This window comes from Schistocerca piceifrons, chromosome 7, assembly GCF_021461385.2.
Source record: "Schistocerca piceifrons isolate TAMUIC-IGC-003096 chromosome 7, iqSchPice1.1, whole genome shotgun sequence".
NCBI lineage: Eukaryota > Metazoa > Arthropoda > Insecta > Orthoptera > Acrididae > Schistocerca > Schistocerca piceifrons.
This window is the reverse complement of record NC_060144.1, coordinates 8,296,077-8,323,245: the sequence shown is the minus strand read 5'-3', so window position 1 is coordinate 8,323,245 and position 27,169 is coordinate 8,296,077. Positions and strand designations below refer to the sequence as shown.

General features: G+C 40.8%; 1 protein-coding gene across 1 annotated transcript in view; it reads left to right on the top strand.

The window, feature by feature from the left end:
• Positions 1–27,169, top strand: part of LOC124805008 (fibrillin-2-like) — a 425,338-nt gene that overhangs the window by 60,984 nt on the left and 337,185 nt on the right. Inside the window, exon 5 of the mRNA XM_047265408.1 lies at positions 17,528–17,776. Within this exon, the coding sequence (XP_047121364.1) occupies positions 17,528–17,776 (249 nt within the window). The remainder of the gene's footprint in view (positions 1–17,527; positions 17,777–27,169) is intronic.

Here is a 27,169-nt window from a genome sequence, read left to right as displayed (position 1 = left end):
CCTGTTTTTAGAGACTTAGCAGCAACTGATCTGTTGAAAAGGCGTGTACATGGAAAACTCAAAACCCCAGTGAAAGTGTAAATAGTGTTATATGGTCAAGAGTTCAAGACTGTATTTATTGGAACAGAAAACACTACATTATAATGCTACTTCAATGATGGCAGTGTTGTAAGGTGCAACGTATTTCGAATTATGAGAATGATGATATGTTTCAACATGGTATTAACGATGCCTGCTTTAGACAAGGAAAGTCTCTGGGCTGCTGACAGGGCTGTAAATATCCTAGAAATGCAAGCCAAAGTAAGCAGGAGGACAAAGAGGAATCTGGAGGAGGAATTTTTAAGATGAAGATAATGGACCTGGAATGCACTAAAAAGGTAATCCAAACTTTGTCACTCTTTTCCCAAACGTTTTATTTTTTCATACAAATTTCATGTTTTCTCAGGATCTACCAAGCCAATTTGCTTCAAATTTTCAGGAAATGTTACATAATCCGTTCTACAGAACTTAACACAGCCTTTGTTCCAAAAGCCTGTATATTGTTGAATTTATAAACAAACAATGGCACAAAAAGGAGTGAATTTTCATTACAAAACTGAAAATAAATTTTTAAAAATCGGTGTGTTAATTTGTAGCCAGTACTCCAATAAATAACCTATAAAAATGTCAACTCCCTAGCTCAAATACTTTCTGAGAAAACATGTCGTTTGTAAACTCTATTTCAGCTTAGGAAAGATAGTGCTTTCCGAAGCCCCTTAAGATTGCTTGTGGAGCTCGGTTGTAATCGCCGTGAACCAAGTAATCGTGATTTTAGTTCTGCCGCAGATTGTTGACCGCCGTTTTCTCTGATACCTTGCACATCACGACGTGGTTAGCTTAGGACACGAGTTTAAATTCAGGGCTACAAAACGCGTCGTCTGCCGCAGTTTGGTCACTGGTCACTTACACTCAGCTGTCGACAGGGCATCTCGTATTTCCGACATCCCTCGGCAGCCACTGCTCTACGTTACGCATTAACAGCATTTACGAAGTGACCTGCCCTGTTTGTGTGTCACCTGTAACTGAGCAGAAGGCGGCAACCCATGTGCCAACACTGTAGCGGCAAGTGACAGACGTCACCTACCAGCAAATTTTAATCGGACTGTAGTTCACTGGTAGTCGCCTCGCCAAGCGTTTCTCCGAGTGTTACTGTCGTAGAGTCAGTTCAAAGTACTGTTTTAAGGCTGACAAGTGCAATAGTTCTGTTGTGCACCGATGTACAGTTGTTAGCAGTGTTCAGTGCACTACTATACATCTATTCGTCCACAGCAGTGGGGTGACTTGTCACACCATCGTTACCAGGCAGCATAGTTGTTATTTGGTTGCTACCTTTCGGCCACCAAGTATTAAACAGCCACGCAGAACTGTAAACTGCCACAGTGGGGGCTATCCTTAAAAGTTAAGCTGTTCTTCATTTAATAAAGTGTTTGCGTTTCACTTAATTGTGTTCTGAATTCTCTTCTTAGTCCATACCCAACAACTAGTTCAAAAATGGTTCAAATGGCTCTGAGCACTATGGGACTTAACATCTGAGGTCATCAGTGCCCTAGAACTTAGAAATACTTAAGCCTAACTAACCTAAGGACATCACACACACCCATGCCCGAGGCAGGATTCGAACCTGCGACCGTAGCAGTCGCGCGGTTCCGGACTGAAGCGCCTAGAACCGCTCGGTCAACAACTAGTACTTTATTGTTAATTTACACAGTATTTCTGGCAATCAAGACCAGTGGTCGCCAAATGTATGAAGCTTCAGAGCTACTACACCGTTTTTAAAATCCTAGTGTGGTCTAACAAAACAAACTAGGACAAAATAAGAACTTTAGAAAAGATCTTAAATTTGTTTGTTTCCTATAAACTTACATAAACAGTAAATACGAAATTAATTTTGATTAAACTGTATAGAAGAAAAAGAAGTTGAAATTGAACTGTACTGTAGTTAGTCGTAAATTACAACTTTACGAACAGTTTTTGTACTGGGCTTACAAACTTTAATGACAAGGGTGGCATTCTTTTTCGTCATCAACAAGTTTAAAATGTTGCGACAGAAGGTAGTGACTGCTATTCGAATACAGTTATCCAAGTGTTCATCTGTCAGTCTGTTTACGTACTTTTTTAACTTATTACTGTGAAAAGAAACTTCACACGGATACGTGTGACTTCATTTTGAGGCCACCCTGGTCCAAAATCGTGTATTTTTTCTAAGCACAAGAGGCCATAAAATTTACGAGCTTGAAGAAACGATGTTTAAATACGAATCAATTTGAAAGTCAGTCGGCTCCAAGTCCACTCCAGCATTTTTTTCTTAAAAATCAAATTGCTCTATGACACAAATAGAACAGTCTTCGGCATTAATCTCTGTAGAAGGTGATTTGACAAAATGTGCAATAATTAAATACTTTTTAAATTTCGAATCGTTTGTTGAATTGACTTCTCAAATCTGACAGGATTTCGATATACTGTTTGTTATTGGAAGGAGGGACAGAAGATCCTTGTCAATAGTTTGTTTCAAACAGCTAAAGCGTTTGTATTCGCCTTGGATATGATGTTTCTCCCACAGTTCCAGGTTTTTTAAAGCGACAGCAGATATTGCTCTGCCCATATCTTTATAGTTACCTTGAAGCTGCAAGTTAAGAATATTACACTTTTCGGCGATGTCTGCGAGAAAAGCAGAATCCTGCAGCCAAATCGGATCTTCTAGTTCACAGAAATATTAGCCTCGTTCTTCAAAAATTCTACTAAGACCGGAAGCAAGTCTTTCAGACGTTGCTAAACTCTGCCTCTACTGAGTCAATGAACTTCCGTACGAAGCTGTAGATCACCAAACTGGCAATCTATTCTTTCTCCGCTTATCCTCGAAGGGGCTCCATCAGTTGCTTAAAAAGAAATGGTTCAAATGGCTATGAGAACAATGGGACTGAACAGCTGAGGTCATCAGTCCCCTAGAACTTAGAACTAATTAAACCTAACTAACCTAAGGACATTACACACATCCATGCCCGAGGCAGGATTCGAACCTGAGACCGTAGCGGTCAGGCGGTTCCAGATTGAAGCGCCTAGAACCGCTCGGCCACTCCGGCCGGCATCAGTTGCTAAGGCTGCCAACTTCTTTTTAGGAATGTTTTCAGGGTTGATAATATTTTTAATTGCTAAAAATATGCCCCGTCGGGTAGCGCGTCCTGTATATGGTATAATGTATAGTATAATGTTATTTCGAAGTTGTCAAAAGCCGTTCTTGCAGAAACGATCAACTGAGCTGCATCAACTATATAAGCCAATTCGCCAACTTTCAGGGAAAATTAGCTGCAGTGCTCAGTTTTAAGTTGTGAAGTAATGTCAAGACTCATAACCTCAGTTCACCTCGTCAGTGTATTTGCAGAAAGCTGTAAAGATCTAATAGCAGACATTAAATCAGTTTTGTTTTTGAAACTATCAAATAATGAATCATCAGCTTCTAAAAACACAGTTTTGATTAATTCACTGTGTGTGCGCAGTTTCTTAGTGCGCGCAATAATTTTTGAGACTCGGAATGACACTTCAATTGCTGCTTTATTCTTGTCCAATGATTTTTAAAAAAAGTTGATTAAGTTTGGATTTTAGTTACCTTTCATTTTCTTTCCTTAGAGCAGAATCCATTGGAAATCCTGTTCAATTCCTGAGTGAAGCGTTCTGAAGTGGCGTTCGACGTTCCCTTTCCTCCCAACTGATACACACATCTGTTCTTTACCTGGGTGGAGAAGTGATCGGTTTCCCACTCTGAATGAAACTGATAAGTTTTTTTGCTGTTTGCTTGAAAAACAGTCATTAGAACAAAAGAACTTTAGTATCAATGTATAAATGAAACTATTTACGTTGCCGGCCGTTATGGCCGAGCGGTTCTAGGCGCTTCAGTCTGGCACCGCGCGACCGCTACGGTCGCAGGTTCGAATCCTGCCTCGGGCATAGGTGTGTGTGATGTCTTTAGGTTAGTTAGGTTTAAGTAGTTCTAAGTTCTAGGGGACTGATGACCTCAGATGTTAAGTCCCATAGTGCTCAGAACCATTTGAACTATTTACGTTACCAAATGTCTGATATAGGCCTACACACGAAAAGCATAGCGTGCACAACGTCACGCACATACAGTCAACTGCGACACTGACAACGTAGGAACAGTGACAGCTGTGGAGAAGAAACAAGCAGTTGTCGCGAGCGCGGTCTGAGCTCTGTGGAACAATCCAGAGTAGCCAACCTGTGCATTACCGTCATCTACCGAAAATTTCGTCGCGCGCTAGCACACTGGGCAACACTGTTAAAGGGTCACTTTTTCGACACTCCATATGTCATTGCTAATCAGAAGATTTAAATTTGGCTCAAAGGTGCCTAGAACCTTCCTCTGCAACGAAGCAAAAGCGTGCGCCCTGTGACGTCATCCTCTGGCTCGATGGCACTTCAAACAGCAAGAGCCGACACATGCGAAAAAGGGCCAGAGGTCAGAAGTTCATGTGGGTTGTGAGGTGGGTTAATAATGTCGCCACAATTCTGCCTAATGCTATCGTGGGCGTGGCACACGATGAGAAGGTCGTCACATTCCCCGCTTACCCACATTCCACCTCTTCTTTAGACGCCTCTTGTGATGGAGGTCGAACCTCGATGCTCAGCGTTGAAATCGCGCAATTTTTCTTGTGGGTGTCCGAGGGAAACATTTCAGAATCATTGCCGCTTAGTATCGACTGAGAAGGCTTTGGGGACGGCATAAAGGGTGTCAATAAAATTACCCCTTTCCTTCGGACGTTCACTCCCACACCTTTCACGATCGAAAACAACAGTTTGCATTGCGATGCGACCTTCTCGTTAACTTTCGTCACTGCTGACATCCCTTCATCCCCGCCCCACGTGACGATCCAACCATTCTCAAAGTGCCTCGTAGACTTGTTGGACGTGATTGTACCCCTTTGGACACCATATCGAGCACTTTAAAAAAGTACTTGTACAGAGATAGCTAGTGAGTGATTCCTATGTGTCAGTGTGACAGGCATTCCTCTCGACACCCCTTAGATTTAGCATGCGGACACCAGACGCTAATTCAGCGACACAGCGCCACCCAGCTCGGTGGTTCTAAACGGCTGCCTGTCACACCGGCGCCTCGTAATCAGTGAACTGACAGTCGCTGTACAGGCGCATTTATAAAGCACTCAACAAACGTGCGAGTGTGGCTCTGAAATTGGGAGGGGGGGAGTGGGCCTTTGAGGGACACTTTACCGTTTCATTTGACACATGTGTCGATGTTGCACCACCTTCCCTCTCCCCCTGCGAACATGGCACGCGAGGCAGCGAAACAGGAGGACGGAACAAGCTGCTGCTTCTGATAACATTCGAATTTTGTCAAATGGCTTAGGACAATCCCTAGTGGTTCCACCCTGTATATAAGGACAAAACCTGCGGTCCTGCTACACTGCAATGCGGTTACAGACCCATGATGTCCTTAGAGAACAGGTGAATCGTCTTGGAGCTGTCAGCACTGTCAAAGATTGTCAAAAACGTCGTCACCTCAGTGCGAACTGTCGTTTTGGACCACGAAGTGTGTGGGAACAATGGGCCCCAAGAGATGCAGTGGTTTCACCGACGGCCTTTATGCCGCACTTGAGGCCTTTTCGTGTCGATACTGGGTCTGAAAAGTTTTCCCCGGACACCAACAAGAAACCCGCATTATTTCAAGTCTGAGCATTTCGATCCTCACCTTCATCGCACGTCCACAGTGGCACTGGCCAGAACTGAGCTGAACTTTGGGACATCAGTGACACTTTTTTTTCATGTGTCACACTTTGCTGTCTGAAGTGTCACCGAGCCAGACGGTGACGTCGCAAGACATCACTCTTTCGCGCCATTACAGAGGAAGGTTGTAGCAAAATTTCAGACTTCTGCTTCGCAGTGGAAGACAATTACGAGGTGTCGAAAAAGTCACCAGTAATTGTGTTGCACAGTGTCGTAGCTCGCGATCGACGGTTTGACAATCACTTCGCAGTACCATCCATGCAATTATAGTGATTGGCGTGGATATCATTAATAAGTAACTGCTGTCTCAAGTTTATACTGGTGTATTTAACGGAGAAATACTTTTATTGCTTTTGCGAAACGTGGCATTTCTGTTTACTTACAAATATCGAAATCCACAGCTGCCTACAGGTGGAGAAAGCTCATCAGTGCTAAGCCGTTTGTGACAGAAAAAGGTTATGTGGAACTATTAGTAGGTCAGAATATTTAAATAACATCGGTATAAGTTCCTAAATTATTCTATGTGTGTATCACAATAGTGTAACAAGTTTAGGCCATATAGTAACTGCCGTTTTTAAGAGTAGAATTTTGTAGATCAGTTACCTCTAATATCGTTTAAAATAGTTCAGTATGTGGTGCAACTAAAATCGGAGTGCTAAATAATTTCATTTTGCTACGCAGATCGTGAAACTCCGCTTCGAAAAGAGAAGTAAGATCAGGATTTAACGTCCAATTGACGATGAGGTCACTAGAGACTAAACGAGTTGACATGGTATATGAATGAAGGAAATCTCTCAATGCCCTTTTTCAGAATTATCAGCCCAGCACTCGACATTGGCGATTTAAAATAAATACAGAAAAAAAGTTTGATTCAGATATTTGTACCCCATCCCCGCGAATTCAAGCCCAGTGCTTTAACCACTTCGCTACCTACATCTACATCTACATCTACATTGATACTCCGCAAGCCACCCAACGGTGTGTGGCGGAGGGCACCTTACGTGCCACTGTCATTACCTCCCTTTCCTGTTCCAGTCGCGTATGGTTCGCGGGAAGAACGACTGTCTGAAAGCCTCCGTGCGCGCTCTAATCTCTCTAATTTTACATTCGTGATCTCCTCGGGAAGTATAAGTAGGGGGAAGCAATATATTCGATACCTCATCCAGAAACGCATCCTCTCGAAACCTGGCGAGCAAGCTACACCGCGATGCAGAGCGCCTCTCTTGCAGAGTCTGCCACTTGAGTTTATTAAACATCTCCGTAACGCTATCACGGTTACCAAATAACCCAGTGACGAAACGCGCCGCTCTTCTTTGGATCTTCTCTATCTCCTCCGTCAACCCGACCTGGTACGGATCCCACACTGATGAGCAATACTCAAGTATAGGTCGAACGAGTGTTTTGTAAGCCACCTCCTTTGTTGATGGACTACATTTTCTAAGCACTCTCCCAATGAATCTCAACCTGGTACCCGCCTTACCAACAATTAGTTTTATATGATCATTCCACTTCAAATCGTTCCGTACGCATACTCCCAGATATTTTACAGAAGTAACTGCTACCAGTGTTTGTTCCGCTATCATATAATCATACAATAAAGGATCCTTCTTTCTATGTATTCGCAATACATTACATTTGTCTATGTTAAGGGTCAGTTGCCACTCCCTGCACCAAGTGCCTATCCGCTGCAGATCTTCCTGTATTTCGCTACAATTTTCTAATGCAGCAACTTCTCTGTATACTACAGCATCATCCGCGAAAAGCCGCATGGAACTTCCGACACTATCTACTAAGTCATTTATATATATTGTGAAAAGCAATGGTCCCATAACACTCCCCTGTGGCACGCCAGAGGTTACTTTAACGTCTGTAGACGTCTCTCCATTGATAACAACATGCTGTGTTCTGTTTGCCAAAAACTCCTCAATCCAGCCACACAGCTGGTCTGATATTCCGTAGGCTCTTACTTTGCTTATCAGGCGACAGTGCGGAACTGTATCGAACGCCTTCCGGAAGTCAAGAAAAATAGCATCTACCTGGGAGCCTGTATCTAATATTTTCTGGGTCTCATGAACAAATAAGGCGAGTTGGGTCTCACACGATCGCTGTTTCCGGAATCCATGTTGATTCCTACATAGTAGATTCTGGGTTTCCAGAAATGACATGATACGCGAGCAAAAAACATGTTCTAAAATTCTACAAGAGATCGACGTAAGAGATATAGGTCTATAGTTTTGCGCATCTGCTCGACGACCCTTCTTGAAGACTGGGACTATCTGTGCTCTTTTCCAATCATTTGGAACCCTCCGTTCCTCTAGAGACTTGCGGTACACGGCTGTTAGAAGGGGGGCAAGTTCTTTCGCGTACTCTGTATAGAATCGAATTGGTATCCCGTCAGGTCCAGTGGACTTTCCTCTATTGAGTGATTCCAGTTGCTTTTCTATTCCTTGGACACTTATTTCGATGTCAGCCATTTTTTCGTTTGTGCGAGGATTTAGAGAAGGAACTGCAGTGCGGTCTTCCTCTGTGAAACAGCTTTGGAAAAAGGTGTTTAGTATTTCAGCTTTACGCGTGTCATCCTCTGTTTCAATGCCATCATCATCCCGTAGTGTCTGGATATGCTGTTTCGAGCCACTTACTGATTTAACGTAAGACCAGAACTTCCTAGGATTTTCTGTCAAGTCGGTACATAGAATTTTACTTTCGAATTCAATGAACGCTTCACGCATAGCCCTCCTTACGCTGACTTTGACATCGTTTAGCTTCTGTTTGTCTGAGAGGTTTTGGCTGCGTTTAAACTTGGAGTGGAGCTCTCTTTGCTTTCGCAGTAGTTTCCTAACTTTGTTGTTGTACCACGGTGGGTTTTTCCCGTCCCTCACAGTTTTACTCGGCACGTACCTGTCTAAAACGCATTTTACGATTGCCTTGAACTTTTTCCATAAACACTCAACATTGTCAGTGTCGGAACAGAAATTTTCGTTTTGATCTGTTAGGTAGTCTGAAATCTGCCTTCTATTACTCTTGCTAAACAGATAAACCTTCCTCCCTTTTTTTATATTCCTATTAACTTCCATATTCAGGGATGCTGCAACGGCCTTATGATCACTGATTCCCTGTTCTGTACATACAGATTCGAAAAGTTCGGGTCTGTTTGTTATCAGTAGGTCCAATATGTTATCTCCACGAGTCGGTTCTCTGTTTAATTGCTCGAGGTAATTTTCGGATAGTGCACTCAGTATAATGTCACTCGATGCTCTGTCCCTACCACCCGTCCTAAACATCTGAGTGTCCCAGTCTATATCTGGTAAATTGAAATCTCCACCTAAGACTATAACATGCTGAGAAAATTTATGTGAAATGTATTCCAAATTTTCTCTCAGTTGTTCTGCCACTAATGCTGCTGAGTCGGGAGGTCGGTAAAAGGAGCCAATTATTAACCTAGTTCGGTTGTTTAGTGTAACCTCCACCCATAATAATTCACAGGAACTATCCACTTCTACTTCACTACAGGATAAACTACTACTAACAGCGATGAACACTCCACCACCGGTTGCATGCAATCTATCCTTTCTAAACACCGTCTGTACCTTTGTAAAAATTTCGGCAGAATCTATCTCTGGCTTAAGCCAGCTTTCTGTACCTATAACGATTTCAGCTTCGGTGCCTTCTATCAGCGCTTGAAGTTCCGGTACTTTACCAACGCAGCTTCGACAGTTGACAATTACGATACCGATTGCTGCTCGGTCCCCGCATGTCCTGACTTTGCCCCGCACCCGTTGAGGCTGTTGCCCTTTCTGTACTTGCCCAAGGCCATCTAACCTAAAAAACCGCCCAGCCCACGCCACACAACCCCTGCTACCCGTGTAGCCGCTTGTTGCGTGTAGTGGACTCCTGACCTATCCAGCGGAACCCGAAACCCCACCACCCTATGGCGCAAGTCGAGGAATCTGCAGCCCACACGGTCGCAGAACCGTCTCAGCCTCTGATTCAGACCCTCCACTCGGCTCTGTACCAAAGGTCCGCAGTCAGTCCTGTCGACGATGCTGCAGATGGTGAGCTCTGCTTTCATCCCGCTAGCGAGACTGGCAGTCTTCACCAAATCAGATAGCCGCCGGAAGCCAGAGAGGATTTCCTCCGATCCATAGCGACACACATCATTGGTGCCGACATGAGCGACCACCTGCAGATGGGTGCACCCTGTACCCTTCATGGCATCCGGAAGGACCCTTTCCACATCTGGAATGACTCCCCCCGGTATGCACACGGAGTGCACATTGGTTTTCTTCCCCTCTCTTGCTGCCATTTCCCTAAGGGGCCCCATTACGCGCCATTACCTCCCTCGGTTTTGTCTCAAACTCCTGCGAGGTTGCCCTGTATTTCGCTGGCAAACAAAGAACTATATCTTTGAAGTGATTGCAATGATTAAAAGCATTGAAAATACTGTTTTCTGGGCAGGAATGGCTTTCAGATAAACGAAGCTTGTTCACATTTCCTTTGCCTTATAATGACACGTTGTTGTATCTAATAGCAAGGCGAAATTCACTCTCCATTTGTCATCGACCAATGATGAATTTCCTCTCTTTTCATTTTCATAAACAGGGCAATTTTCCTCACGAATCGGAAGTAAGACATCGAGATCTTTTCCTGCAATAAGCCAACGTGCCGCGCAATGGTAAGATATCACAATATAGCTCTTCCGCGTCTCGGAATAAAGCTGTAAAGCGAGCATGCTGCTCGGCGGTTAGAGGCATCTGCCTGACGCAAAAGCTACGAGCGCTTACCATCACCTTTGTTTCATGTGGCAAGCGTTGGAAAATACTTACGTGAAGATTGGATGCTCGTACACTATATAAGAGTTTTAAGTTTGGATTCAGAATCAAGAACGTTCACTCTTTTACTTTACCTTCATAATGAACGACGATCTGACTGAATATTGGTGGAAAGGCACCAATCCGTCATTAGCCTGAAATGACGTATTGAAATATCAGCTGGTTAGTCGCCCCATTTCCAATAATGCTCAGTGAAATTGTTTATCCTGCAACGTTGCCTCTCTTACAGGTAGACAACCTGAATAAAAGTTGATGACTATCCATAGAGCCAGCACAGCAAGCTTTAAACTCGGTGAAACTTAAACATATGCCAAATTCATTATTAACAATTGCTGTTTACAGGTTTCTGGTCAGAAAAAAACATGTACTACAATACATTATGACGCAGCACAGCCAACAACAATGGCCGTAAAAGGAAGCCAAATTTAGCTCCAGAAACTTGTCCACTTAGACCTCGGTGGTTGGACAACGGACGGCCTGCGGACCGGATCCGGCCCGCGATTGATCTCAATCCGACACGTGGAAGAAATTCATAGGAAACGAGACATTTTGCTCTCCTACATTCTTCTGCTTAAATCTGAGACTTTCTCTGTATGATAATATTCATGTTCTCTTGAAGAGGAATGTTTTGAGATATAATTGTTCTGACTGCATGTCGGAAAGCTTAGCGCCAATTTAAAATATACCTTCGAACTTAGACGTTAGGGACACTGCTATCGCATCGCATGAGTACTGCTTTCTTAATGGTCGTACATCCTGTAAAAGTTGAGCAGTTTCGGCCATTTCGCGCAGCAGTAATAAGATATGATACGTTCTTATCATCTGCAATAGTAAAAATGTCACACGGAAGTTATGGGGCCCTCACCGGTTCATTATTATTGACATTGCGTCATGTAATGACCGTTTGAGGGCGAGTATTGTCGTATTGCCAATTATAGAAATATTGACGGATGCTATTTATTCCGAAAATTACTTATACCCCTTGAGCGCTTCAGATGTTTATTAACGATATTGCAAAGTTTTGGAGTGGAACTTTTTAAGATAGCTACGATATTGTAAAACGCCATAAGGAAAGAAACAAAGCTCACTATGCGTAAATAAAGGCAGGCATCCGAAGGTGGGGTGAACATGAAATGAATGCGCTCTCAAAACCGAATGTTTTGAGGTATAATTCGTTGACTTGGTTTGTGGGGAAAGCGGTGCGACACCTGTTACAATTTAATATGCTTCATATTTTGGCAAGAATCATTTTCAATCCATTTGTAACACGATATTATCATTTCTTTCTTAAATGGCATAGTTATTACAATCATCAGGATATTCCCAAGGAACAATGTGTAATGGCTTTTGTAAGCAAAATTTGCATTAGTCAGATCTCCAGAGAGCAATATACATAAATAATGAGTCTTTACATTCCTCGAGTCTCTGTGTAAATAATGCTGTGAACTTTATTTTTTGGGTAAACTATCTGCTGTCCATTACGCTCATTGTATTCTTCATACTAATTACGATGGTTTGTATGAAAACATAGATTTCATCGATGTATAAGGAAACACGCTCCCAACAGCCAGTTATAAAATGATCCCTACATGTTACCTCAGCCAGTGATGAGATACGAGATGACGTTTGCTTGCTTGTGAAGGCATGTTTGCAAGAACAAATGGAAACACGAAAGGATCTCTGCAACCTAATAAAATCACCAGTGGCAGTTTCATCCTGGTTGACTATAATCTATTTCAACTTCTTACAAAACTCATTTTCCATACTTGTACTCACTATCTTCGTAAATGGCAGGTATTATGAAGCTACGAATGCAGATTTGTAGGTCATCCGACGTTGGAACATTACTCTGCTTCTTCTCTCTATCGTCACTACGCAAGGACAGTGGTGTTTTCGTGCTAACGACTCACAAATGATTCTTTACAGTGCTTCCGGGCGAACAGTTTCTTATTAACTTATGGCGTAAATGAAACGTTAAAATAACAGCTCTATAATGCAGAGCTTCGAATCAACAGCTTCGTCATTCTTTCTGCAGTCAACTGTTACAAGCGTTCGATAATTAGTAGCTTTATAGTTTCGACCATAGCTGCAACAATTTAGGAAATAAATTTAAGTTCAGTAGTAATAAAGAGAGAAATGTATAGAAAACAGCTTTTATTTTTCGCTCTTGAAATTTAGAGTACCGCAAAAAAATAGACCGTAGCTCTTTGTAATAGTAATATTTTTTGAATTCTAGTTTTCTTAACTACCGCCCCCTTCCATTCCACATGACGCATAGTACGTCCGTTCCGTGTTTAAAACACATTGTTATAACGTACCTTACCGCTTATGAAACAAGAAAAATGTTTTTTACATTGTTGGAAATTACGAAAGTCAAGAAAATTTTGTTGGTTTTAATATTGGTTGTATAGAACGCCGTTTACTCATCTGTTTGGCGCTGCATGTTATCTGCAATATTACTTTTTCGTAACATATGGGTGTTGGTGCAAATTGTGTAACAAAACGATCGTTGGCATATTCGAAAGGAATATTAACGCATTTTCTCTGTCTGCATTGTGCTGAAACGTGGACATCAGTGCTCTTGAAGAATTATACCAAACCCTACATTTTGAATCTGTTTCTCTGATCTATACATGCGTAAAAACTGGTATGGAACGGGTCTCACACCATGTGTAGTTAGGAATGCATGGTGAAATTACAGAAGATGCCCCTTCCTGATCATTAGTAACGTATAGTAGGCCAGTCTCTCCAAAATCCGTGAACATCCACTGTCTTGCCAAACATCTAAACTGCACCATCGTTGTGGAGTAGACTCATTGTAAAGTGCGGTACTTTTTATCCGCCATCCTGTGTTGGTGCTCAGCGCCTAACGCAATTTATTAATGACTGAAAGACTGTTTCTCACTTTTAACACGTGTACGTGTTGCTGTAGTAACTGTAACATCTTGGAAGTAGTTGACGTGTGCTAGCCAATGTCAAAGGCAGTTGATTGATTTATTGAACCATTTTCATATACAGCTGCACAATGTGCAAGAGATATTTGGATTTTTATGTTAATATTAACAGTTTTACATATAGTATACCTTTGTACATATAGCACAGATTAATATATCAATTAATGATGAATACTTAAATAAATGTTGTTACGCTATATACAGAGAGATAAAATACAAATGTTCTTCTGAATGAGACTACATTGGATGAACATAGAAAAATTTAGTTTTGTAGGTATTCATTTACTGTGTAAAAGCAGTGATCAACCAAGAACGACTTCAATTTAGATTTGAAGTGACCAATGTTTTGTATGTGTTTAATGGTATCTGGTAAGGCATTGTATAGTTTTATAGTAGGATGGATAAGGCCGTTTTGAAATAACTTTGTTTTGTCACTTTGAACATGTACATCCAATTTTTGTCTTGTATCATAGCTGTGTATTATGTGATTTTGAATGTTGAGTGGTCTTTTTGTGTGTAAGTTTTGCTTTAAATACATTTTATTTTCAAGTATATATATGCAAGGAAGTGGCAGGATCATGCTTTTTTGAAACAATGGTCTACATGATTTGCGATTATCTACCCCTTCCATTATTCTTATAATTTATTTATTTATTTATTTATTTATTTTTTTTTATGGCAACTCCAGAATTTCCCCAGAACATAATCCCACACCAGAGGTGAGAGTGTACAACTGCATAATACACACACTGAAGGGTGTTGTAGCTGGCACAATTTTTTAACGTATATGTAACACAAAACAAGAAGTAGCCTACTTAATTTTTTGTTCATTTGCTCAATATGTGCTTTCCATTTCAAGTTGTCTTGTAGATGAAGTCCAAGAAATTTGGTACAGGATGTTTTGGCAATTGTCTGTCCATATAGCTGTAGATTTGGTTATATCAGATTATTTGTTTGCGCTGTGTGTATATCGATACCTACAGTTTTTTCAGTGTTTAGTATTAAGTCATTGTCATCAGAGTCACATGTTAGCCTTTCAGTGGCTTCTTTTATGTTTTTTACAAAAGTTTTTTCTGAGTTTCCTGTAATTAGAACACTCGTATCATCAACAAATTGAAATATTTTACTGCTGTCTTTATTTATGTTTAGGTCATTTACATAGAGTAAGAACAGAACAGGACCCATTACTGATCATTGTGGCACTCCATATTTAACAGTCAGTAGCTTGGAATTATATTTCCTAATGACATTGTCTCTTTCTTGATTAATTTCCACATATTGTTCCCTGTTCTTAAGATAACAGCTGAGCCAGTTGTTAACTGTTCCCCTAATGCCAAGATTTTCTAGCTTGTGTAACAATTTGTCATGATTTATGGTGTCAAATGCCTTTGACAAATCTAAAAATATGCCCATGGTAAGGTTTTTGTTGTCTAATGCTATCAGTGCCTCTAATAGAAAGTGAACTGCTGATTTGGTTGAACGGTTTGCTCTAAATCCATGTTGAGATTCTGACAGAATGCCATTATCCTCTAAGAAGTCTGTTAGTCTCTTATTGAAAAGCGTTTCTAATATCTTTGAGAAAACAGACAGAAGTGCCAGTGGTCTGTAGTTGGAAATATCATCTTTGTTTCCTTTCTTGTATAATGGCTTTACTTTTGCTATTTTCAAACATGAAGGAAAAGTTCCTGTAGCAAAAGATAGGTTACATAGGTGGGTTAAGGGTTCAGTAATCAAGTCCCCACACTTCTTTGTAATGAAATCAGGTATATCATATGCACCTGCAGAGTGTTTCATTTTGAGACTGTTTACTGTAACCTGTACTACTTCTACATTTGTTGGGTACAGAAACATTGATCTGCTTGAGCCTTTTTTCCCTGTTTCTGTATGTTATTTTCTATTAGAGGTCTGTTGTAGTAGTTTATCTGTTGCATTTATAAAATAGTTATTAAACATATTAGCTACTTCCTGTGGGTTATTAATGTTTTCTGAGCCAGCCTTTATTATTAACTCTATTTTTGTAAGATTTGGTTTTTTTCTTTACAACTTGCCAGATTGCTTTGGTTCTGTTTGAAGCATCTATGTATTTGTCATTGTCTCGTTTCGTTGCCTCCTTTATTATTTTATTTAAGATAGATTTATATTTTTTAAAGTAACTATCAAATTCCTGAGTTGTGTTGTAGCTTCTTGCAATATTGTGAAGGTACCGTTTTGTAGCACAGGATTTCCTTATACCTCTAGTAATCCACTTGGTGCTTTTAGTGGTTTGGGTTGTTTTGGCTTTCAATGGAAAAGCAAGATCAAAATAATATTTAAAAATATTCATGAATGTCTGAAACTTATCAGAAATATTTTCTGTACTGTACACTAGCTCCCATGATTCTTGTTGGAGATAATTCTGGAATGTTTGTACTGTAGTATTACTGAAAGTTCTGCCCATGTGTGTAGTCTTCCTCATATGATTATAGGATGGATTAGTGTTTACACAAAAGCTTATAGCCTGTGCATGATGGTCTGCCAGTCCAGCTTTAATTACAACTGATTTATAATTTGTTTTGGAGTTAATTGTTATTTGGTCTATAGTAGTACTAGAATGATTCATTTCACGTGTAGGGGAGTGGATTGTAATCTGTGAGAATGGAATGTTGTTCACATTGTAATTACTCATTACTTCAGGTGTCCAGAGAGAGAGAGAGTGTGTGTGTGTGTGTGTGTGTGTGTGTGTGTGTGTGTGTGTGTGTGTGTGTGTGTGTGTGTTTTATTAAGTTGCTACAGTGAAAGTGTGCTTTAGAAAATAAAAAAGACAATATTCGTAATACTGCCTTTAGCCATACCTAGTTACTTTTTACAATTACATATAGTATACATACATAATATGCAATAAAGATGTCACTAAACATTTCCGAATTTCAGTTTCAATTGCTGGTACTTATAAAGAAAAGTGATTTAAATATGGAGTGAGAGAAGGAAATCGTAAATTCTACCTGAACTAAGAAATAGCTGTACCAATCACAAAACAGTCTTCACATATTGTCATATCAACATATGTTAAGTAGCCATAGTTTGCATTGACAAACATAGACCTCGGACTACAAAAAATATCATTCTGTCGTCACAACCAAGATTTCAGGAAATGGCACTGTCACATGTGATCTGACAATTCTGTGGCAGCAGGAATTTGTGAATCACAGAGAGGCACTGTTAATCATGTGAATACTCAACACTTAAAGAACACAATAATTGAAAGAAGCATGAATCTCTATAATCGTAGTAACTGAGTAGGACTGAATAAGTGTAGCAAGATGAAGTTTATGGAAAATAGAAGAGGAAAAAGCAGTTGGGGAAAAATGCAAAGCAAATGTGAGACATATTGTTGATGATAGAGCAGCATTCAGAACTGAAACGATATTGGTAAATTAGAGGGTCATGTAGTATAATAATTTAATTGTGATGTGGGGAGCAACACATACAAAAGCTGAAGCTAACTAGGTAGCCGTAATACAGGATATCTTTAAAAATGTGGATACAGTATTACATTTTTTTTCAAATCAGAATAATATTTGAACACTTTACATATATTAAAAATATAAGCTTCTAGTGCACACATATAACTTTTTAATACTGCAATTATACTTCTAGAATTGGAAAAGAATGGAAGGATCTCTGATGGTAATAGCTGTAAAAACATTCCAGTGAAAAACATTAACTGCAGCGTCTCTGAATGAAGTTGCTTTGAATTCATTTTGACATATTTTATTTTCATTTTAGCTTGAACATGAATGTGGGTCATCAGTTCCCTGGCCACCATATCTAATTAGCAGCATTTTGTTCTAGTTAGTACCATATGTGATTAGACAGAGTTATTGGAGGCTACCACATTTAGTGCTACAGACTATAAATTTCTTATGAGTTATCACACACATGGTGTGAACTTCTCATTTTTCATATTTGTTGCAGATGTGGATGAATGCGAGGCAATCCCAGGATTATGCCAAGGTGGCCATTGTACAAACTCAGTTGGTTCATTCACTTGTGAATGCCCTGAAGGGCAAACACGTAATCCTGAAACAAATGAGTGTCGAGACCATGATGAATGCCTGGAAGAGGACGTCTGCACAGATGGTCGTTGTGTCAACACTGATGGATCTTATTATTGCCTGTGCAATCCAGGATTTATTCCGAGTCAGGATAATAAACATTGCAGAGGTATGTGTAATAAGTCTCAGATGTGAATTTGGTAATATGGCATCATATGCTGTAGCTAAAGTTATTTAATTTCACAACTTTCAACTCGTTACAGTAATATGAGAAGGAGAAAAGAGATCATCCCAGATTGAAAATTGTTGTAATTGATAAATAATAACCATTTGAAGTATGCACAAATTGAACATATCATAAAATTTTTGAAAAGATAGTCAGGGATCTTAAAATTTGTTAAAATTAAAATTTAAAACAGTCTTGATCGCAATCTTGTTAAAATATTTTTTATTGGAGTGAGTGATCGATTTCATCTCTATGAAAGAGTCGAAACCGGTCACTCACTCCAATAAAAAATGTTTTAACAAGATTGCGATCAAGACTGTTTTAAATTTTAATTTGAGCATATCATTGTGATTTAGAATGAACAAGAAATTCTGCTTCTGAAATAAAGAGACAAAATTTCAACTAAAAGATATACAAGCAACAGTCTGAATGATTTGCAGTTGTAATTCAGTTTCATACTTTTTGAAAAGTTTTATTTACAGTTTCTCAGATGACTTTCTGCGTGGGATATAGTGTACTACTAGTTCTTCTTCCTCATTTTTTGTCTTTATTCCCCTTTCTCTGTTCAGTTTTGGATGGGCATTAGTGAAGAAATCTCATGTGGCTGAGCCCATTCACTTATGAATTGAATTGCTACAGGCACAGTCTTTCACCTGGTACATTTAGAATGCAGGAGTTAAATCTGTTGAGAGTACGCGGTGACAGAATAAACATAGAGTGTCGTTTTTCTGGATTACATGTGATATCAACCAAATACTAAACTTCGTTACAAGAAGACTCTCTTGTGTAATCTCAGGGGTGTCCAAAACTGCAGTCCCGGGATTATGTTGAATATATTAGTGGATCCATTGCGCAAGTTCTTCAGCCATTTTTGGAATATGAAACATATTTCTTTGATAGCACCTGTAGATGAGTACAGGGGACTACTTCCATAAAAAGAGCATTCCGTCTTTCTCTGAATTTATTCAACCAATAGAAGACCATGGCCCCTGAAGAAGAAGAATGCCAGATACAATCATTCCAAGCATTTATTTCCACTAAATACACTAAAAAATTAGTACCTTGCATTTTAGCTCAATGGCAGATATTGAATGCTGTAGGAAGCACTGGGTCCTTTCACTACATCTCTTCAGTTACTCCTGATTTGAAATTTACAACAGAAGATGATAATTCTGCCTTATTAAAATGAGGACTGAACAAATGTAGGTATTCTAAAAATAAGCTTCAGTATCATCATCATCATCAACCTTAACAGTTTCCAGCCTTTTTGGAACATAAGCCTCACCATCTAGTCCTGTTTTTCCATCATTTTTGTGTGTTCCTGTGTTCACTCTGGTCCAACCCCTCCCCCTCCCCCCTCACACCTTTTTTTTTTTAATTCCTCTTGATCACTTCCTTCTCATCTCCATTTCATGTGTCTTCTAGAGAATCCTCTTGTTTACCATTCTCCTCAAGTGCCTATACCTGTTTTAAGTAGGTGTAAGTACAACACAACCAGCAGACTTTATTCAACAGAAGTGTTAACAATTTGAGTGCAATATTTAAGTAACATTCAGCAGGAATCAATTACGTACAGAAAGAGCTGTAACAGTACACACAGCAGAGAACTGAGGCTGAGCATAGCTCGGCTAGCCATAAATAGACTGGGACCATGGGGGGCTCTGACTGTGATCTCACCCCCATTCCCCATGCACAAGTCTGAGGCACCCTCTGTGGATGACATAGCACTGCTGCAGGAACTCACACATGTCACTTCATCCCTCCTCTCCTAGGGAGATCGTGAATTCTTGAGACATCCACACTGTCGTCCTTGTCCGCTGGGCTCTGGCTAAGGTAGCTTGCTGCAGCAGGAGCATGTACACATTCTGTGCCCACTTTCCCATGACAAACCATATGGCAACACCACCAATGCCAGGGCTGTTTCCATGTTGACCTTGAGTATCAGCTCTGGTGATACTGCTAGTGCTGATGGTACTGGCATCAGCAGTTGCTCAGGAATGGGTGACAGAATCCCTGATGATGGTGTCGGAAGTAATAGAGGAACTGTTGGTTCGCCCATCGAGGACAGATTTCTTCACCCGTGCGGGAGTCTAGAACTGGCAGCAGCAGGCCAATTGGTGTGAAGCAGTACTAGGAGAGAAACTGATCGAAGGCAATGTCAGATAAAGACTTGGCGACATACTTTTTCAACTGAGTTTGGAACATTCGCACTAGGCATTCTGCCTCACCATTAGATTGTGCATGGAACGGTGGGGCGAAGATATGACAGACTGCACCGGAATCACAAAGTGCCGCAAACTCTTGCGATGAAAATTGTGGACGATTATCGGACACTAACATCATGGGCAAGCCCTTGAGTGAAAAATTTTGGACAAGGCAGTGACAGTGGCAATTACGGATGAGGAAATCCAGTGAACGACATACCGAAAATGAGTATATGCATCAACGACCAACAGCCAACAAGCATTGAGAGGGCGCCAGTGAAATCCACATGTGTATATATGGTCCCATGCATATGACAGCATTGGCCAATGAGACAGCGACACCTGGGGAGCTCCTTGATGCATCACACACTGTGAACTGGAGGCAACCAGGTGGGTAACTTTAACATCCAAGCCAGTCCAAAACATGGGTTGACAGGCCAATTCTCTTGTGTGTGATACACACCAGTGATCTGCATGTAATAAACAGAGGACCTCCAAATGAAGCCCTGGGGGGCTCACTACCTGAGGGGTGTGTCTCAAAGCAGAATACCATCCACAACAGAGAATCGACATCAAATGGTGCAATAATTACAGAGGGTGTGTTATGACATGCTACAAATTGGGATCTGAAGCTACAGCCTTCATGATCACTGTGCTAGTTACAAGAAAACCATCAACCATCTGCTGTGCAGCAACATCAGTGTGGAAACAAAGCAATTCCTCCTGATCAAATCCTGGGTCCGGACTGGCCAGCAGGCAGGACAAAGCATTGTCATTTCCATGTTGATTCATTGGGCAGAAGCGACACAATAACAGAAACATGTTGATACATGACTTTGAGATCATCACGAGAAACTTCAAACCCAAGATAAATGATAGAAGGTTGAAAAAATTTACATTTTTCTAAATTACATTTCAACGAGGCTGCTTGGAGGACAGAAAGAAAGAGTACGGACATTTTGTAAATGTTCTGCAGTGGAAGCACCATAACTACAATGTCATCCAAATAGTTTGCACAACCCGGCACATATGATGTAAGCTGTTCCAAAAAACTTTGAAAAATAGCGGAGTGCTGGCGACTCCAAAATGCAACTGCAAGTTTTGGTACAGCCCAGAAGGGGTATTGACAACTAACATGCATTGTGACTGTGTATCTAAGGGACATTGTAAATAGGCACCCAACAAGTTAAGTTTTGAGAAATATTGCCCACCTGATAACTTTGCAAAGAGATCATTCGGGCATGGTATCAGGTATGTATTCACTACAGATTGTGTGTTCACAGAAACTTTAAAATCACTGCAGAGCTGTAACCAGCCCGGCAGTTTCTTTATGAGAACTAAGGGGGTAGACCATTCACTTGATGCAATAGGCCAAACAACACCAGATTTCTTGAAACGATGTACTTCATCTTTAACTTGTGCCCTGAATGCCACTGAACCAGACGGGCCTGGAAAAAAGTGAGGCCGAGCGGAAGGTTTCACGGTAACATGCTTTAAAATTGTTGGCACATCCCAATCCAAGAGAGAAAAATGAGGAAAACTGAGAACATAATGCATCTAACTGTGTAAATGGCACTTGTTCAGACTCTGAATTCACTTCATCTGAACTGGTAAAAGCAAAGTACTTAAAAGCATCTAATCCAAAAAGATTCTCCATACATGCGTTATATACAACAAGAAATGTAAGTGACCGGACTACTGACTTGAAGGTCACTGCAACAGAGAATTGGCCAAGAATAGAAATACTACATTTATTGTATTTTACTGAATTTTGGGACACAGGGAGAAGTAGAGGGGAGCCCAAGTTTGTGAGTTTAACAAGGTTACTGCAGCTCTGGTATCCACACGCGTGTGCAGAACTGTACAAAAAACCATAACATCAGTGAAAAGTTAGTTCGGTGAAACGGAAATAGCCGATACAATGTTGTGTCCATATTCGCTTCAGGGTTGTTGCTCTGAATCTTTGCATTACAAACAGAAGCAATGTGACATTCTTTGTTGCAATTATGACAGGAAGCCCAGCGTTTTGGGCATACTGGGTGCTTGCGGTTAATGACACAATAAGGGCAGGGCGGGAGTGTCGAATGCGTGCATTGCTGTTTACTGGCCTGTTTACTTTGTTGGTATGACTGTTGCTGGGAGCGAGGCTGGCCACCTTAATGCTGTGATTGTGTGCTGGCGTCTGTGACCATGTCTTCCCCCTGCAAATTATCTGAAGCTTGGTGTGGAGGAGAGGGTTACATTGCTGATACCTGTAACCATGACTCAATTTGACTATACGCAGCTTGTGACACCCCTTGAACAACTGTGCAATAGCTAAAACCTTGGGGGAGGGAGGGATTTTCACACAAAAGAGCACATTCTCACTCCTCATGATCCAGAGCTAAACGAATTGTGGCATCTATAAGCATGTGGTCAGCATATGTCTCTTTATGCACATCGGACATAAAATGACAATGACATGGATTTCAGCCGTCTGTGCTCGATAGGGTGGATAAAGTTGCTTCCTACAACAACAAAGGTGCACTTACAGTAGTATTTAGATAGAGCTTCACACATTTGGTCAAATATTAAAGAAGATGGATCCTGTGAAGGGGCAAGTTGACATAGGACTTGATACATTCTTGGCAGTATCCGTAAAAGAAACAAGGTACGACATAAAATAGTATCAGTAATCCCAAAAGTTTGAAAGCATTGTTTCAGCCATTTCTCGTATGCATTCCATGCCTCAACAGACTCATTATATGTAGAAAAGGGAGGTGGATAAACCATGGGGGCTGTGGAGGGCTAAAGGCAGGCGACACGGATAGAGAAGCATGCCAACTAGACAAAACAGAAGCCAGTGATTGAAGTACCTGAGTTTGATTGTGCAGTGCCCGTGTTTGGTAGTGCAATGCCGTGGCAAATGATTGTTGCTGTTCTACCAGCTGATGTAAAGTGTTTTCTGTAACACCATCAGCCATTGTGAGTATAAACGGAGGACCAACCAGAGTAGAAATATGTGCAGAGAACAGGAACGCAGTCATTGCCAATCGTGTTGTAATTAGGTATAAGTTCAACGTGCTCAGCAGACTGAACACAACTTTATTCAAGGTCAGTAGACTGAACACGACTTTATTCAACGGAAGCATTAACAACTTTGAAACACTATTTAAGTAACATTCAGCAGGAACCAATTACATACACAAAGACCTGTAGCAATACACATAGAGAAATGAGGCCGATCAGCCTTTTCAAAATATGCACACACAACACTGGAATACCAACTTAGTCTTGATGTTTCTATCCTGCTCTGCGAAGGTTTCCCCTTTCACTATTCCCCTTACACTTTCTTTCCTCATCCTATCTCCCCCCCCCGCCCCCCCTCCATGAACAATGGACCTTGCCGTTGGTGGGGAGGCTTGCTTGCCTCAGTGATACAGATAGCCGTACCGTAGGTGCAACCTCAACGGAGGGGTATCTGTTGAGAGGCCAGACAAATGTGTGGTTCCTGAAGAGGGGCAGCAGCCTTTTCAGTAGTTGCAAGGGCAACAGTCTGGATGATTGAGTGATCTGGCCTTGTAACACTAACCAAAACGGCCTTGCTGTGCTGGTACTGCGAACGGCTGAAAGCATGGGGAAACTACGGCCGTAATTTTTCCCGAGGGCATGCAGCTTTACTGTATGGTTAAATTCAGATAGTGAAGGGTGACGAAAATTTAATACTCATGGGTGACTGGAATTCGGTAGTAGGAAAAGGGAGAGAAGAAAATGTAGTAGGTGAATACAGATTGGGGCTAAGAAATGAAAGAGGAAGCCGCCTGGTAGAATTTTGCACAGAGCATAAGTTAATTATAGCTAACACTTCGTTCAAGAATCATAAAAGAACGTTGTATACGTGGAAGAATCCTGGAGACACTATAAGGTATCAGATAGACTATATAATGGTAAGACAGAGATTTAGGAACCAGGTTTTAAATTGTAAGACATTTCCAGGAGCAGATGTGGACTCTGATCACAATCTATTGGTTATGATATGTAGATTAAAACTGAAGAAACTGCAAAAAGGTGGGAATTTAAGGAGATGGGACCTGGATAAACTGACTAAACCAGAGGTTGTACAGAGTTTCAGGGAGAGCATAAGGGAACAATTGACAGGAATGGGGGAAAGAAATACAGTAGAAGAAGAATGGGTAGCTCTGAGGGATGAAGTAGTGAAGGCAGCAGATGATCAAGTAGGTAAAAAGACGAGGGCTAGTAGAAATCCTTGGGTAACAGAAGATACATTGAATTTAATTGATGAAAGGAGAAAATATAAAAATGCAGTAAATGAAGCAGGCAAAAAGGAATACAAACGTCTCAAAAATGAGATCTACAGGAAGTGCAAAATTGCTAAGCAGGGATGGCTAGAGGACAAATGTAAGGATGTAGAAGTGAGTATCACTAGGGGTAAGATGGATACTGCCTACAGGAAAATTAGAGAGACCTTTGGAGAGAAGAGAACCACTTGCATGAACATCAAGAGCTCAGATGGAAACCCAGTTCTAAGCAAAGAAGGGAAAGCAGAAAGGTGGAAGGAGTATATAGAGGGTTTATACAAGGGCGATGTACTTGAGGACAATATTATGGAAATGGAAGAGGATGTAGATGAAGACGAAATGGGAGATACAATACTGCATGAAGGGTTTGACAGAGCACTGAAAGACCTGAGTCGAAACAAGGCCCCGGGAGTAGACAACATTCCATTAGAACTACTGACGGCCTTGGGAGAGCCAGTCCTGACAAAACTCTAGCATCCAGTGAGCAAGATGTATGCAACAGGCGAAATACCCTCAGACTTCAAGATGAATATAATAACTCCAATCCCAAAGAAAGCAGGTGTTGACAGATGTGAAAATTACTGAACTATCAGTTTAATAAGTCACAGCTGCAAAATACTAACGCAAATTCTTTACAGACGACTGGAAAAACTGGTAGAGGCGGACCTTGGGGAGGATCAGTTTGGATTTCGTAGAAATGTTGGAATACGTGAGGCAATACTAACCTTACGACTTATCGTAGAAGAAAGATTAAGAAAAGGCAAACCTACGTTTCTAGCATTTGTAGACTTAGAGAAAACTTTTGACAATGTTAACTGGAATACTCTCTTTCAAATTCTGAAGGTGGCAGGGGTAAAATACAGGGGGCGAAAGGCTATTTACAATTTGTACAGAAAGAAGATGGCAGTTATAAGAGTCGAGGGGCATGAAAGGGAAGCAGTGGTTGGGAAGGGAGTGAGACAGGGTTGTAGCCTATCCCTGATGTTATTCTATCTGTATATTGAGCAAGCAGTAAAGGAAACAAAAGAAAAATTCGGAGTAGGTATTAAAATTCATGGAGAAGAAATAGAAACTTTGAGGTTCGCCGATGACATTGTAATTCTGTCAGAGACAGCAAAGGACTTGGAAGAGCAGTTGAACCAAATGGACAGTGTCTTGAGAGGAAGATATAAGATGAACATCAACAAAAGCAAAACGAGGATAATGGAATGTAGTCAAATTAAATCGGGTGATGCTGAGGGAGTTAGATTAGGAAATGAGACACTTAAAGTAGTAAAGGAGTTTTGCTATTTAGGGAGTAAAATAACTGATGATGGTCGAAGTAGAGAGGACATAAAATGTAGACTGGCAATGGCAAGGAAAGCGTTTCTGAAGAAGAGAAATTTGTTAACATCGAGTATAGATTTAAGTGTCAGGAAGTCGTTTCTAAAAGTATTTGTATGGAGTGTAGCCATGTATGGAAGTGAAACATGGACGATAAATAGTTTGGACAGGAAGAGAATAGAAGCATTCGAAATGTGGTGCTACAGAAGAATGCTGAAGATTAGATGGGTAGATCACATAACTAATGAGGAGGTATTGAATAGAATTGTGGAGAAGAGGAGTTTGTGGCACAACTTGACAAAAAGAAGGACCGGTTGGTAGGACATGTTTTGAGGCATCAAGTGATCACAAATTTAGCATTGGAGGGCAGCGTGGAGGGTAAAAATCGTAGAGGGAGACCAACAGATGAATACACTATGCAGATTCAGAAGGATGTAGGTTGCAGTAAGTATTGGGAGATGAAGAAGCTTGCACAGGATAGAGTAGCATGGAGAGCTGCATCAAACCAGTCTCAGGACTAAAGACCACAACATCAACAATGCCTACTCCAAATTTTTATATTATTTTCTTTACTGCAATTTCAATATACAGATTGAATAACATCTGGGATAGTCTAGAATCCTGTCTCACACCCTTTCAACCACAGCTTCTCTTCCGTGCCCCTCATCTCTTACAACTGTGATCTGGTTTCTGTACAAATTAAATAGCCTTTCATTGCCTGCATTTTACTCCTGCCACATTCATAATTTGAAAGAGAGTATTTCAGTCAACATTGTCAAAAGCTTTCTGTAAGTTTACAAATGCTATACATGTAGGTTTGCCTTTCCTTAAGCTGTTGTCTAAGATAATTCATAGGGTCAGTATTATCTCACATGTTCCTACATTCCAATGGAATCCAAACTGATAATCCCCGAAGTTAGCTTCTACCAGTTTTTCCGTTCATCTGTGAAGCTGCTGCACCTGCTTTTCTTTCTTTTTTTTTTTTTTTTTGAATTATTGCATCCTTCTTGAAGTCTGAGGGTTCTGGCTGTCTCATACATCTTGCTCACCTGATGGAAGGGTTTTGTCACGGCTGGCTCCTCCAAGGCTATCAGTAGGTCTAAAGGAATGTTGTCTACTCTTGGGACCTTATTTCAACTTGGGTCTTTCAGTGCTTTGTCAAATTTCTCACGCAGTATCATATTCCCATCTCATCTTCATCTACATCTTCTTCCATTTCCATAATATTGCCCTCAAGTGCATCACCCTTGTATAGACCCTCTGTATACTCCTTTCACCTTTCTGCTTTCCCTTCTTTGCTGAGGACTGGTTTTACATCTGAGCTCTTTATATTCATACAGGTCTCCATGTTCCTGTAGGCAGTATCTAACTTATCCCTAGTGATATATGCTTCTACATCCTTACACTTGTCTTCTAGCCATTCCTGCTTAGCCAATTTGCACTTCCTGTCGATTTCATTTTTGAGATGTTTGTATTCATTTCGTCTGCTTCATTTACTGCAATTTTATATT